The sequence below is a fragment of the Staurois parvus genome, unplaced genomic scaffold (genome assembly GCF_062004578.1).
Source record: "Staurois parvus isolate SC_StPar_1 unplaced genomic scaffold, SC_StPar_1.0 ptg001275l, whole genome shotgun sequence".
In the NCBI taxonomy this organism is placed as follows: Eukaryota; Metazoa; Chordata; class Amphibia; order Anura; family Ranidae; genus Staurois; species Staurois parvus.
In genome coordinates, this window is record NW_028319071.1 from 19961 (window position 1) to 36272 (window position 16312).

The 16312-nt window shown below is 45.5% G+C and overlaps 1 protein-coding gene across 1 annotated transcript in view; it reads left to right on the top strand.

Annotated features, from left to right (window-relative positions):
* The first annotated feature begins 7672 nt into the window (after positions 1-7672).
* Positions 7673-16312, top strand: part of SLC39A6 (solute carrier family 39 member 6) — a 53666-nt gene continuing 45026 nt past the window's right edge. Inside the window, exon 1 of the mRNA XM_089660795.1 lies at positions 7673-8258. Within this exon, the coding sequence (XP_089516921.1) occupies positions 7734-8258 (525 nt within the window). The 5' untranslated portion in view covers positions 7673-7733. The remainder of the gene's footprint in view (positions 8259-16312) is intronic.

Below are 16312 nucleotides of genomic sequence, written 5' to 3' on the forward strand. Positions count from 1 at the left end.
AGGAAGGAAAGTGAGGTAGGGGAGGAAGGAAATAAGGAAGGGAGGGAGTGGATGGAGGAAGGAAAGGAAAGAAAAGGGAAGGAGGAAATGGATGGAGGAAGGAAGAAAGGAGTGGATGGAGGAAGGAAAAAAAGGAAGGAAGAAAAGGGATGAAGGTAGGGAGGGAGGGAGGGAAGGAAGGAAGGGAAGAAAGAGGATGGAGGAAGGAAGGAAGGGAAGGAATGGATGGAGATAGGAAGGAAGAGGATGGAGGAATGAAGGAAAGGGAGGGAGGGAGGGAGGGAGGAAGGAAGGAAGGAAGGGGGAAAAAAGGAAGGAAGGAAAGTGAGGTAGGGGAGGAAGGAAATAAGGAAGGGAGGGAGTGGATGGAGGAAGGAAAGGAAAGAAAAGGGAGGGAGGAAATGGATGGAGGAAGGAAGAAAGGAAAGGGAGGAAAGAAAGGGAGGAAAGAAAGGGAGGAAAGAAAGGGAGGAAAGAAAGGGAGGAAAGAAAGAAAGAAAGAAAGAAAGAAAGAAAGAAAGAAAGAAAGAAAGAAAGAAAGAAAGAAAGAAAGAGAAGAAGTGGATGGAGGAAGGAAAAAAAGGAAGGAAGAAAAGGGATGAAGGTAGGGAGGGAAGGAAGGAGGGAAGGAAGGAAGGAAGGAAGGAAGGAAGGAAGGAAGGAAGGAAGGAAGGAAGAGAAGAAAGAGGATGGAGGAAGGAAAAAAGGAAGGAAGAAAAGGGATGAAGGTAGGGAGGGAAGGAAGGAGGGAAGGAAGGAAGGGAATAAAGAGGATGGAGGAAGGAAGGAAGGGAAGGAATGGATGGAGGAAGGAAGGAAGGGAAGGAAGAGGATGGAGGAATGAAGGAAAGAGAGGGAGGGAATGAATGGAGGAAGGAAGGGGAGGGAGGGAAGGAAGGAAGGCGAAGGAAAGAAGGCGAGGGAAGGAAGGGGAGGGAAGGGAAGGAATAAAGGGGACGGGAAAGGGAAAGGAAAGGGCCAGAAAGGAAAGGAACTCACATGGATCCCGGCTTACTGGCACATTCAGAAACATCACACAGCTGCTTCTATTCTGGTATTTTATACACTATTCTTTTCAAATTTGAAATGATTCTATTCGAAATTAAAATTTCCGAAGACAGTTATATTCTTTCTATTTTATTCTATTCTATAGTTTTTCTATTCTATTCCTTCCTCCATGGTATGTTGGTTGCTCTCTTCTTGTTCCAGCTTTCGTGATTGGGGACAGATTTAAACCTTGGGGTTCCCAGGGGCATTTCAGGTTCAGGGGAGCCTTCATACATAGAGTTGGTTTACATGCTCAATGACAGTCACACATTTTCAAAATACATGATACAATGTCATTCTGAGGTCAAGGGTACATACACATGTTGTTATATGCTACCTTCCTTAAGGCTAGATTCACACCTATGCAGTTTGTTTGATCTGTTTCTGCAGTGCTTTTTGCATGCGTTTTGCTTTTTTGCACATGCGTTTCTAACGCATTTTGACTGCATTTTTTATGCGCTTTTTTAACTTGTTGCTGGGCAGAATAAAATGCAAAAAGCATCAAAAACGCACAACATGCTTTTCTGCAGTGTCTCCATTGAAGTCTATAGAACCAAAAATGCACCGTTTTGCATTTAAAAAAGTCCCTGACCCTTTCCAAAAAACTCACCGGGTAAAAACGCAGAGATGTGAACCTGTCCCATAGAAAATCATGTTAAATGGATTGCTGTGCATTTCTGCAAAACGCAACAGAAAACACAGAGATGTGAACCTAGACTAAAGCGGAGTTCCAGTGAAAATAAAAAAAAAAATAACAGTCAGCAGCTAAAAAACTGTAGCTGTTGACTTTTAAAAAAACAGACAGTTACCTGTTCCTTGATCCCGCGGTGTCCTCCCCGCAGCCTGTTTCACCAGCTCCCCTGTGTTTCAAGCGCCGGCATCTTCAATGTGGGCACCCGGCTGTGACAGCTTGTGGCTTCACAGCCGAGTGCCCACTGCGCATGTGAAAGTAGCACTGTGCTTCTCAATGGCCCCGTAGTCTTCTGGGACTTGTCACGTGTCCCAGAAGACTATGGGGAGGGAGGGGTGAGGATAACTTCTGCTTCTGATTACCTAGGTGATCGCAGCAGAAGTAGGAGCGAGTACCTGTCAATTTCGTGTACCCGCTTCCCAAAGGTGCCAATCCTTAACGGGAAGTGGGGGACTAGTCCTTAAAGCGGAACTTCCCCTTTTGGTTGGAGCCCTGCTTTCAGAGTATAAGCACTCTATATGTGGTTCGCTTGAGCTTGCAAAATTAATTTTTGAATATGATACAGTTGCAAGAAAAAGTATGTGAACCCCTTGGGATTACGTTGAGTTTTGCATGAATTGGGCATAAAATGTGCTCTGAACGTCATCTAAGTCACAACAATAGAAGAAAACAGTCTGCTGAACATAATACTACACAAACATTAGATGTTGCCATGGTTTAATTACACATAACATGTAAACATTCACAGTGCAGGGAGGAAAAAGTATGTGAGGCCCTAGCTTAATGACTTCTCCCAGAGCTAATTGGAGCCAGGAGTGAGCCAACCTTGACTCCAATCAGTGTGATGATATTGGATGTGTTGCTGACAGCTGTCCTGCCCTTAAAAAACACACACCTGTTTTGGGTTTACTGGTTTCAAGATGCACTGTCTGATGTGAACCATGCCTCGCAGAAAAGAGCTCTCAGAAGACCTACAATCAAGAATTGTTGACTTGCATGAAGCTGGAAAGGGTTACAAAAGTATCTCCAAAAGCCTTGATGTTCATGTGTCCACGGTAAGACAGACTGTCTACAAATGGAGAAAGTTTAGCACTGTTGCTACTCTCCCTAGGCGTGGTCGTCCTGTAAAAATGACTGCAAGAGCACAGCGCAGAATGCTGCATGAGGTAAAGAAGAATCCCAGAGTGTCAGCTAAAGACCTACAGAAATCTCTGGCACATGCTAACATTTTTGTTGACACATCTACAATAAGGAAAACGTTAAACAAGAATGGAGTACATGGGAGGACACCACGGAGGAAGCCATTGCTGTCCAAAAAGAATATTGCAGCACGTTTGAAGTTTGCAAAAGAGCACCTGGATGTTCCACAGCACTACTGGCAAAATATACTGTGGACAGATGAAACCAAGATTGAGTTTTTTGGGAGGAACACACAACACTATGTGTGGAGAAAAAAAGGCACAGCACACCAACATCAAAACCTCATCCCCACTGTAAAACATGGCGGAGGGAGCATCATGGTTTGGGCTGCTTTGCTGCTTTAGGGCCTGGACGGATTGTTGTCATTGATGGGAAAATGAATTCCAGAGTTTATCAAGACATTTTGCAGGAAAATGTACGACCATCTGTCCGCCAATTGAAGCTCCGCAGAGGATGGGTGATGCAACAGGACAATGACCCAAAGAATACAAGTAATTCAACAAAATAATGGCTGCAACAGCACAGAATACGCCTTCTGGAGTGGCCCAGTCAGAGACCTGACCTCAACCCGATTGAAATGCTGTGGCATGACCTTAAGAGAGCGATTCACACCAAACATCCCAAGAATATTGCTACACTGAAACAGTTTTGTGAAGAGGAGTGGTCCAAAATTACTCCAGATCGTTGTGCAGGTCTGATCTGCAACTACAGGAAATGTTTGGTTGAGGTTATTGCTGCCAAAGGAGGGTCAACCAGTTATTAAGTCCAAAGGTTCACATACTTTTTCCTCCCTGCACTGTGAATGTTTACATGTTATGTGTAATTAAACCATGGCAACGTCTAATGTTTGTTAGTATTATGTTCAGCAGACTGTGTTCTTCTATTGTTGTGACTTAGATGACGTTCAGAGCACATTTTATGCCCAATTCATGCAAAACTCCACGTAATCCCAAGGGGTTCACATACTTTTTCTTGCAACTGTACAATATTAATGATACATTTTAATAAAAGAAAGTATTTTTTTTATTATATATTTTATATTATTTATTTGTTATTACTTTATATAGCTTTTTAAAATAGTTTTATATTATTTTGTATAGAGGGGGTATCCTTCTGTCAAGGGGACCCAGGGCTGTTGACCCTTTGCCCCCTTATAAATCCAACACCATTCGCGATGGGTGGTGCTGGTGGGCGGTACTGTGGACACTATGGGTGGTCTAATCTGTTAGAACATGACAGCTCTGGCTGTGTGGGCACCTATAGTTGTAGTCAATGCTGTGAAAGAGCATAGGAGGGAGGCTACATTCACACACAATATGAGAGCATGTACATCAAATGTAGCCACCCTTAGGAACGAAGACACAACACTAGAGATTGTAACAGAATTTTAGAAAAGATACATTGTGGTGCTGGATTTCAAGGAGGCAAAGTGAAAATGTTCTTAAGCTTTTGGATATGATGTTATTCTTTTCAATTTAGAGTTTACTGACACTTTAAATCTCAATAAAAGGTCACACCTAATTTTTTCAGTATTAATATGTGTTACTAAACCCAGGACGCTGCATTTACTATATCTGGTCTCCCACAGTACTCAGAACATGGAAATGCAATTTATTAGTAAATATAAACTGTTAAATACCTTTTCTCATCAGCAGTTAGAGCAGTCTTGTGACTTATATCAGTCTCTTGCTGAGCACTGGTTAAAGCTTGTAGGAAGAGTTTTCATTCTCCTCTGATTTTCCTATGAGGCTGCATAACGATTGACAGTGCTGATTGGCCCTGTACTGATCACCTGCACTCTCCCAAGAAAAGAAAACTCTCTATAAATACACACCAGACTGAGCATGTGCAGCTTGCCCCCAAGGCTCTGTTCTATCAGCAGATGGATGAGAGACAGTAGAAGAAGGGCAGGATCATAGAAGTCAGGATCAAACATCCTTTTTACTTAATGCAGAGGATTAACCCCTTAGGTTCCTGACTGATTTTACTGTAGTGGGTTTAGTAACACTTTAACCACTAGCCTACAGGGCACTTATACCCCCTTCCTGCCCAGGCCAATTTCCAGCTTTCAGTGCTGCTGCATTTTGAATGACAATTGTGCGGTCATGCAACACTGTACCTATATGAAATTTTTATCATTTTTTTTGTGACCAATAGAGCTTTATTTTGGTGATATTTAATCACCTCTGGGTTTTTTATTTTTTCTTAAACAAACCAAAAACCACTTAAAATTTTGAAAAAAATGTTTTTTCTTAGTTTTTGTTATAACATTTTGTAAATAAGTGATTTTTCTCCTTCACTGATGTGCACTGAGGCTGCAGTGATGGGCACTGATAGGCTGCACTGATGGACACTGATAGGGGGCACTGATGAGAAGGCACTGGTAGGTGGCACTGATGGGCAATGACAGGCATCACTGATGGGCACTGAAAGGCAGCACTGATATATGGCACTGATAGGCAGCACTGACTGGCACTGATAGGCGGCACTAGCTGGCACTGTTAGGTGGCACTGATTGACACTGTTAGGCGGCACTGATAGGCGGCACTGACTGGCACTGATAGGCGGCACTGATAGGTGGCACTGACTGGCACTGATGGGTGACACTGAAAGGCAGCTCAGATGGGCACTGATATGTGGCATTGATGTGCACTGGTAGGCACTGATATGTGGTATTGATGTGGCACTGATGGGCACTGGCAGGTGGCATGGATGAGCACTGACAGCTGGCACTGATGGACACTGACAGGTGGCACTGCTGGGGCTACACTGATCATCAGGGCACACTGATCATCAGTTCTCTGATGATCAGTGTACATGTCCCCTCCGCGGAATGCTGATTACCGGCTCTCCTCTCCCCTCCTCTTGAGCTGTCAGCGTGGCAGCTCGAGAGGAGAGAAATGCTGATAACGGGGCATTTCCCTATTTACATGTGATCAGCTGTGATTGGACACAGCTGATCATATGACCGAGCGGACATCTTCGGCTCTTTCCGTGGTTCGGTGATCCGCTGTGTCTGAGGGACAAAAATCTCTGTTGGCCATCTCTTTCCACAACCTTCTGGATTCCCAGCATGCTTTGCTGTACACTTTCAGTTTCTAAGGACTACATGTAGGCGAGTTGTATATATTATGTTTTGGTAACACTTATGTTTGCCATGTAAAATGCTGCTTGTTTTATCTATGGTTGCCCCTGCTGCCTAAGGAGTTAATGTGATCAGTCATGTGGATCTCCAGTATTCTAGGAGCCCCCTGCCCCAAACCCCCCTCCCCCCATGTTGAGGGCATGTGGTCTAGTATGGTTTGGGGGGAAGGTGCTCGCTCACCCCCCCCTCCCTTTCTTGTCCTGCCAGGCTGTATGCTCAGGTAAGGGTCTTACATGGATTTTGTAATGCAGCAAAATACAGTATGGCCTAAATTTATGAAGAAAGATTACGTATTTGCAAAATTCTATAACAGAAACTAAGAAAATTTGATTAAATACCACCAAAAGAAAGCTCTATTTGTGTGAAAACTTATATACATTTTATGTGTGCACAGTGTTGCATGACCGCGCAATTGTCATTCAAAGCGTGACAGCGCTAAAAGCTGAAAATTGACCTGGGCAGGAAGGGGATGAAATTGCCTGGTCGTCAAATGGTTGTAAACGTCAGACATAAAATATGAACAAAGCATATCCTTCCATAGTGTGTACTTGTCTTCATTAAGTGTCATTTCTGTCTGGGCTTCCTTCCTTTACTATGAGTAACTTCTGACAAGTTTTCCTGACACAGAGAGAAAAATAATGCCAGGGGGCGGAATCCCTAGTAGATTGACAGCCTTAGCTCTGTTCCTGTGAGCTGTCTGGAGAAGGGTGTGTCTCTTCCCTCCAATCAACTCTCAGAGCTCTCCTCACTGAGTGCTGCAGAGTGTAATTTCAACTCCCCGCCCCTTTTTTTCTGAGCTCTCAGACAAGCTGTATAAAGTCAGCACTTTGAATGGATGTAAAGAAGATAATACCGCAGATAAACAGGTACAACTTATGTAGGAGGATTTGTTCATCTCAGTGTATCACCTGAGGCCAGTCACTTCACTGGTCACTTTAACCTTTTTCTCTACAGGTTAGTAAGTTGAGTGCAGGGGCGGACTATTTGGAAACTCGGGCACTGCCCGAGGGCCCGGAGTCAGTAGGGGGCCCCATGAGATGCCCTGGTACCTTTTTCATAGGCTTTTTAGAGTTTGGGCAAGGACACAGGGGCCCCAGGATTCCTTATTGCCCGGGAGCCCCATGAGTTGTCAGTTCGCCCCTGGTTGGTTGCTGTGGGGTCTACAGTTCCATGTGATTAGGACCCCAACAATATATGTGGCTGGGTCTGCAGTGGCTGAATATAAACCTGCACACAACATACAGTCAAGAAACCAGGACCGCTAACTATAATGGAGCAGATCCCATCACTCATGGACCATCATCACATGGTTGTAATGCAGACCTGTCTCCATGGCTCTGGGTGACACCTGCAGGCAGGAAATCCTCCGTTCAAGACTGATATAGGAAGAATCGTCTGTATCTGCAGATATATGGATAAAACATATGGTGATCCCTCTCTTTCTTCTGATCCCCGGGGTTGTCAGCTAGAACACAAGCTTCCACCCAATCAGCACTCACCACATGGGCGGGGCTGTACGGCAGGGCCACGACAAGTCTCGAGTCCCCGCCCCTATCCGGTGACAGGGCAGACACGGCGTGATGTCACAAAGTATGGAGGCGTGTCCCTGTCTCCAAGAGTGCGGATGAGAAAGACTACACGAGGGAAAGGATGCGGCCGCTGTTCATTGTGTGTGTGGCCGCTGTGATGTGCCGGCCGGGCACCGGGACCGAGGCCGCCGTCACCGTCACGTTACCTCCGCAGGGCGGGGAGACGGTGAGCCCGAGTGCCGGCCAGGTGTCCGCCTCTAGCCCGGTATCTCCGGGGGTGGACGCTGTGCTGGCGCTGAGGGCACAACGTCATAACCTGCTTCTCCTATTCCAGAGATATGGAGAGAATAACCAAAGCCTCACCGTGTCCGGCTTCCGGCAGCTGCTCCGCAGTCTGGGGGAGGAGAGGATGAAGAGCATCGCTGTACACAAACATCATCATCACCACCACGATCATCACCATCCTCATCATCATCAGGATCCGCATCATCACCACCACCACCATCATCATCATCGTCACCACCCTCATCCTCCGATCCCCACCACATGTGAGGAGAGGAGGGAGAAGAGACATGTCACCTCTGGGAGCCAGGAGCCTGGAGAGAACCCAGCACACAGAAACATCACCCTGGGAGCTGAAGTGGAGGTGATCATCCTACTGTTCCATGGATCATCACCCACCAAGGACACTTACACCTCACTCACACCGATCCCACGCTGAAGTCGTGACGCTTTTCACGATTTCAAAGTCCGATGTCATCCCAACTTGAGGTGCGACTCGTAAGACACAGGTGTCTATGCAAGTCGCACCTGAAGTCGTGTGTGCACTATGTAAGAAATCGGTGCGGCTCCGACCGAGTCGGAATCGCACCGATGTGCCCGCTTTAATTGCGGACATTAGGGTGCGACTTACCATGCAACTTGCATGACAGATCGCATAGCAAGTCACACGCGGTGTATCCAGGGTGGTAGTGCCCCGTCGTACCGGTGTGATTTGGGAATTGAAATCGCATCTAATGAAAGTGAATGTCAGTGTCCTAACGTGTGATTGGCTGCGGCGCGTTTTCTGAAGTAGTTCTTGCATTACTTTTTCTGCAGTTTTGTTGCGATTTCACACACATAGAATGTAATGGAAATCGCACAGCAAATTGCAAGAAATCATTGGAAATCTGCACAAGTAGTAATAAAGTCTTCAGAAATCGCACTGAAATGGCATGATTTTATATCACGGCGGTGTGACCGGTGACTTAGAAAAACAGTCCAGATGCGTTCCGGATGCGTTTCTGTATGCGCGTTTTTGATGCTTTCCGGTTCTTTTTTTTTTTTTTTCCCTTTTTCTTCAATTTAAATGGGGATATGTGCGTTTTTGGTGCATTTTATTATGTTCCAGTTCAGTTCTGTGCAGGAAAAATGCACCCTGTTCTACTTTTTTTTTTTTTTTTTTTTTCCTGGAACGCACTGGAACTGGAGAGAGCCCAGCACACAAAAACATCACCCTGGGAGCTGAAGTGGAGGTGATCGTCCTACTGTTCCTGGAACACACTGGAACTGGAGAGAGCCCAGCACACAGAAACATCACCCTGGGAGCTGATCACCCTACTCTTCCTGGAACACACTGGAACTGCAAGCGCTGATGTTTTTTTTTCTTCTTCATTGACAACCATATAACCTACTTTCTGTGCGTTTTGGATGCAGAAAAAAACACACTGAAACGTATGTACTGTGAACTGGCCCTTAGCCCTGGTTCACACTGATGTGGTGTGGAATTCGCACCAGTTTCTGTGCGATTTCCAAAGCGCATCATAATTGCACCTTGTTCATGCGAACTACTGCGGGTGTATATTTTAGGTTTAACAACACCCTGAAATTAGTTTGCAAAACATGGTGTGATGTGTGGAATCGGATCGCATGGGTGTGAACACCCATGTGATTTGGTTCTGGTGCTGAAGAATAAAAGGGTCCTGTACTATTTTTCATATGGATGCTTTGCAATTTGAACCATACAAAATGTAAGGCTCAAATTGCACCGCACAGAAATCGCATGTGATTTGCACAGGAATGCGGTATGGTTCCTGTGTGAATCACTTGCGATCACTGTGAACCAGGGCTTAGGGCCGGTGCACAAAACATGCATTCCAGTGCACTTTTTTCAGCATCAGAAGCACATAGAAAGTAGGTTACATGGTAATCAGTGGCTTTGTTCACACCAGTTCTATTGCGTTTCGGTTCCAGAAAAAAAAAGAACATGCTGCATTTTTCCTGCACAGAACTGTACTGGACTGCATCAAAAACTCACCGGACCCCAGTAAAGTGAAAAAAACAGGAAAAATTAAAAAAAAAGTCTGGAACACATCAAAAACCTGTTAAAAAGGTGCATGCAGGAACGCATCCAGAACAGATCTGGATTGTGTTTTTGTGGTGTGAACTGCTCCGTATGATCTGTGTTGTGTTTTTTTTTTTTTGTTTTTTTTTTTTTTTTTGTTTTTTTTGCATTGGTCCAGCATAACTATGACTATTTCATACAAGGAGGACCCCTGACAATCAAGTAGTTGCTGCTACTAATTGCTGCTATTTTGCAGGTCTCCCGCTTGATCAGACTGCCCCACTGTGTACTGACCACAGATCCCTTGCTAAGCATTGCCTCCCTTCATAAAATTCATAGCCCTTTTTCCCCTCCCCATCTTTCAGGACAGCACCCTTGACAGACCTGGGCTCCTCCCCACCTGAGGAAACACCACCTCCACCCAGATTAGTGCGGCCTCCCCACTAGGACCTCAGTAATGGTGTTTCCTCCTGTGGGGAGACATGTTTTGGAAGCCCTTCCAGGGTGGCCAGGGGGCTGTGTTGTGCCTGGAAGACAGGGAGGGCCGTGTGCGGTCTGTGTGCCGTTCCTCCCAAGGTGGGGAGGTAGGCACCTGGTCAGTCCTCTGGGGGCAGAGGGGGGTGTCCCTTACCTCCTGTTGCCCTGCCCCCACCTGTGGAGGAGTGCTGGGCGCCTGCATTTAGCCCATCCAGGGGGACCCAGAGGAGAGGTACCGCCCCATCATGATTGATGCTTGCGGTGAAGCTTTGCCGGGCTGGATGAGGGGGGATGTCATTTCCACTTGAGGAGCAGAACTTCCTCCTGGGACGTGGCTTCCGGCCTCAGTTCCTGTGAAGTGTGGAATGGAGTTGGGCTGATGCAGGGAGCTGCATCCTGACAGGAAGGCCACGTGGACCCCGGGACAGACCACCACTACGAGCCATGTCCGGAGCGAAGGGACCAGGTGATGCTGGCACAAGCTAGTCTCGGGTAGGTGACTCAGAGGAGCCTCTTCCCCTAACTGTTAGGCCCCTAGCTCCAGGGGGTGTCCTCAGCCCTCCTGGTGGTCAGAGGGGCAGGGGGTGGGGGGGTCTCAGCTTAGGAGTTTCCCATGCCCTGCCAAGTGCTGCACGGAAAGTATGCAGGGGGGGGGGGGAGCAGGATGGCTATGGTTTAATGGGCAGCCTGTTTTTGTGCTGTTTTTAGATGCAAACCAGAGAGAAGCCTAAACCACACTGGGGCTAAAAAGAAGTGCGCTTTATGCAGGGTGACACTCAAAGACTCCTGGACTCACATGCAGGTTCTCTCGGGCAACTCCTCAGTCATGGCGTATCTTGTGGTCCCTTGCCTTGGAACTGCTCACCTGTGCCGAGGCCAGTGTAGCCTCCCTATCCACCGTCCACCTGAATGGGGATTCAAACCAGGTGGCAGACTATCTTAGCAGAAGGCAGCTGAGGGAATCCGAGTGGGTGCTCAGTTGGCAGATTTACCAGATCATTGGGAAGTGGGGGTCTTCGTCACAGACCTTTTTGCGTCGGGCCAGAATGCCAAGGTCCTGGTATTTTACTCCTTAAACCGTTGGGACGGGTGTAACATAAATGTACAGATTTGAGTAGCTGAAATGTGACCTTTAGCAATATGTAATCGTAAATGTAGTTTAATTCCTTGTCATTAAAGAAATATTCAGCCATAGGTATTCAGAGACAGATGGTCACCCATTAGCATCAGAAAAGAGAGCTTCCTCAGGCTGGAAGTGACACCTGGGTGCTAATAAGATTTGTCACCTTCTGGGAAACCTGGAAGGAAAAGACTGGAGACAGGTTGGCTTCATGACACAGCGGGAGACCAGAGCTTTGACGTATATCAGGAGATCAAAGGAATAGGCTTCATCTCTCATAAAAGCTAAAATATTAGTTGCAGAGAGATGAAAATACTTCCTTCTGATTGGGCACTCTGTGGGCTACATCGGTATGTAAAAACTGTATTTGTGGACTATGTAGAATGCCAGAAAAATGCAGGAAATGGTTGTGTCGCTGGATCGCGATAGCTGAACAGTGATTGGTATTGTCGCGATCGGACTGATGCGTTGGTGTTGGAAATTCAATCCCTGACTTAGTGATTCAAGCCGGTCCTAGTCCAATTGACTTTGGGCAGTTCAGCACCCAGAACATCCTGTGGGCAGGTACAGGAACACATCCCCCCCCAGAGTCAAAACAGCACCGGCCGATTTTCGTGGTTCCTCCCCATTTTGTTTATCGGGCATGTTGGAAAATGAGTGATAAACAACCAATTTTTTTTTGGGAGTTCCACCTATGGATGGCCTGCTTTAGAGAAAAAGTTTTATATATAAATGTTTTTTTTGCCAACTGTGTCACTCAAAGCAAGAAGTGGGAGGCAATCCCTCCAAAGTGAGTTGTCATCGTAACTAGTGTCCCCTTTAGATTTCCCCTCTGTTCCTGTTCTGGTGGCAACAAAATTGTGGATTTCCTTTTTCCACATCTCAAGTGCTTGCTTTTACCATGTGAACAAGCTTATACAGTTATATTTTCAGGACAAGCTTTTGGGGTGTACCTCCTTTCAAGTCTGAATAGTACTGCTTAGATTTTAGAAGGGGGTAAACCCCAAAAGCTTTTGCCAGAATTCCTTAAAATCGTTTGTTAGAACATTCTTTCTTACCATTGTTGTCAACTAATTTCATAAAGTGGTTGTAAAGGCTGAAGGCTTACCTTCATGCATTCTATTCTAATCCGTGTGCAGCTCCCCCTAATACCTACCTGAGCCCGATCTCAATCCAGTGATGTGCACCAGAGCAGCTCTCCTTGGTCTCTCTACCCTCATTGGCTGAGACACAGCAGGGGGAGCCATTGGCTCCCACTGCTGCCAATCACAGCCAGTGAGCAAGGGGTGGGCTGAGCCATGCTCTGTCGGCTCGGAAGCAAGCAGCAAGTGCCACAGAGCAGGTAAGTATGCCGTGTTTATTATAAGCAATCTTTATAACCACTTTACAGTTTCATCCAGACTTGCTGTTTGAGTGGAATTCCAGCTTGCATTATCTGTTGTGTTTTTCTTTTTTTTTTTTTTTTTTTTTTGTCCCTGAACGAAAACCATGATCACTTAATTTTGTTCAATCTGAGAAACCTTTTTAATCCTGCTCCTTCAAATCTTGATTTTTGTTGAAAACGAAAGTCAATTTGATCCCAGGCCGTTGGCAGATGAAAAATGTAAAAAAATTCTGTGGGTGTATGGCCGGCTTTATAGCCTGTTCACACACATGCATTGCAGTAGCACATCATATGCATTAGTGTATTATGGTGACCTTCATTTTGTAATGAATGAATCTCAGCACACCACATCAGATATGCAGTGTTTTAGAAGATGCATTGCAGCTTGTTCATTTTGAGGCATACTGCTTCTCAGTATGGTATGAATGGGTTCCTAAAGTTTGTGTATCCCAACACTTTATTTTGTTTTTATTTTGTTTTAGTTTTGTATGGAGTAGAGATGGTTCAACACTTCTGGTCCTATTTCACTTGTCTAGTGACAGAACAGCTGTCTTCATTTAAATGTTTAGGCTCCATTCACACTTCTGAATGCGGCCTTTAGGGACTACACATGGGAGTTTCCATCGATTAGCTGCAGTTGGCAGCCTTGTTGAAAGTAAGAGAGCTGACCGCTCCCGCAGCTAATCACAGCTACTTTAAGTGATCACTCATTTAGTCCCCGGTCACACTGGATGCGAATTGGCGTGCGATTTGAAAATCGCATGCCAAGTTGCACCCTATTGTCTGCAATTTACATTGGTCATGTCTGTGCGGTTCCAATTTGGTCGGAGCCTAACTGATTTCTAAAGTAGCACATGCACTACTTTTGGTGCGATTTGCATAGACATCTGTGTCAGATGTCTTGCAAATCTCACCTGAAATTGGCATGTCATCCGACTTTGAGATCGTGTGACTTCACTGTAAGTCGCACGATTTCAAAGTTGACTTTGGTGTGATCGGGGTGTTAGTCTGTATCCAGGACCGTTCACCACAGGTAATCTGTCCATAAGCAACTGTGATTAGCTGTGGGATTTTCAACCTCCTATTGCTTTCAATGGGGCCTATTGCCTTCAGCTAATTGCCAGTGTCTCCCAGCTGTGAACAGGGCATTACCCTCTCTTTTTTTTGTTTTGGTAAAAACTGTAAAATTTGGGATTTTCCATCACTTGCTGTCTTAGCGATACTTGTAACAAGGACAACTAGCCACTTGAAGACCTGCTAATGTGTATATATACGTTGCAAGTTTGAAATGGTCTACCAGGGCAATGCAGCTCTCACCCCATGTAAAGTGCATCAAGAAAGAATTCACAGCGCTTCACTTTTGCCACATTTTGTTATGTTACAGCCTTATTCCAAAATGGATTAAATTAATTGTTTTTCCTCTACATGCTACAAACAAATACCCCATAATGCCAATGTGAAAGAAGTTCGTTTTGAAATCTTTGCAATTTGTTAAAATTTAAAAAAACACATGTACATAAGTATTCACAGCCTTTGCTGAATACTTTGTTGAAGCGCCTTTAGCAACAATTACAGCCTCAAGTCATTGAGTATGATTCTACAAGCTTGGCACACCTATTTTTGGGCAATTTCTCCCATTCTTCTTTGCAGTACACCTAAAGCTCCATCAGGTTGGATGGGGAGCGTCAGTGCACAGCCATTTTCAGATCTCTCCAGAGATGTTCAATCGGGTTCAAGTCTGGGCTCTGGCTGGGCCACTCCAGGACATTCACAGAGTTGGCCCATAGCCACTCCTTTGATATGTGGGCTGTGTGCTTAGGATTGTTGTCCTGTTGAAAGATGAACCGTCGCCCCAGTGTAAGGTCCAGAGTGCTCTGGAACAGGTTTTCATCATGGATGTCTCTGTACATTACATTCGATCATGACTAGTCTCCCAGTTCCTGCCGCTGAAAAACATCCCCACAGTATGATGCTGCCACCAACATGCTTCACTGTAGGGATGGGATTGGCCAGGTGGTGAGCGTTGCCTGGTTTCCTCCAGACATGACGCTTGGCATTCAGGCCAAAGAGTTCAATCTTTGTTTCATCAGAACAGAGTTTTGTTTCTCATGGTCTGAGAGTCCCTCAGGTGCCTTTTTGGCAAACTCCAGGCAGACTGCAATTTGCCTTTTACTGAGGAGTGGCTTCCATCTGGCCACTCTACCATACAGGCCTGGATTGGTGGAGTGCTGCAGAGATGGTTGTTCTTCTGGAAGGTTCTCCTCTCTCCACAGAGAAACGCTGGAGCTCTTTCAGAGTGACCATTGAGTGCTTTGTTACCTCCCTGGCTAAGGCCCTTCTCCTTCGACAGCTCATTTTGGCCGGCGGCCTGCTCTAATATTCCTGGTGGTTCCAAACTTCCATTTACAGATGATGGAGGCCACTGTGCTCATTGGGACCTTCAATGCTGCAGACATTTTTCTGTACCTTTTTCCTAAGATCTGTGCCTTGATAAAATCCTGTCTCGGAGGTCTACAGACCATTCCTTGGTCTTCATGACTTGGTTTGTGCTCTGACATGCACTGTTAACTGTGAGACCTTATATAGACAGGTTTATGCTTTTCCTAATCATGTCCAATCAACTGAAGTTCCCACAGGTGGACTCCAATCAAGTTGTGGAAACATCTCAAGGATGATTAGTGGGAACAGGGTGCACCAGAGATCAATTCTGAGTGTCATGGCAAAGGCTGTAAATACTTGTGTGTGGTGTTTTTTTATTTTTTTATTTTTCAAAAAATTACAAAGATTTCAAAACTAACTTCTTTCACGTTGTCATTATGCGGTATTGTTTGTAGAATGTTGAGTAAAAAATGAATTTAATCCATTTTGGAATAAGGCTGTAACATAAAATGTGACAAAAGTTAAGCGCTGTGAATACTTTCTGGATGCACTGTATGTGCAATGAACAGGGGTGGACTGACCATTTGGAAATTAGGGCACTGCCCGGGGTCAGTAGGGGGCCCCATGAGTTGTCAGTCCACCCCTGGCAATGAATCTCCTTGCTTCCTGGAATACATTGCAATTGAATTGAAATCTCCACCTGGGACACCCAGTGCATGCCTGCAGTTGTATTGAGGCAAGAATGCTCCTCCAGATCTGAACTTTGCACAATCTTTCAGGATGCGTTCTAATGGTGTCCAATAAACAAACCTCTCACATCACTTCAGAGACTTTCAGCGTGCTCAGCTACATTCCCTCATTTCCAGGGAGACTTAGTTTCTTGAACCGGTCTGCATTTGATCCTTTGATCTGTTCCGTGAACGTTTCTCCATATTCACTTTTTTGCTGCCTTTTTTAAAGCTATATCGGAGAGAGTGTGTGTATGTATGTATGTGTGTGTATGTGTGTGTGTGTATA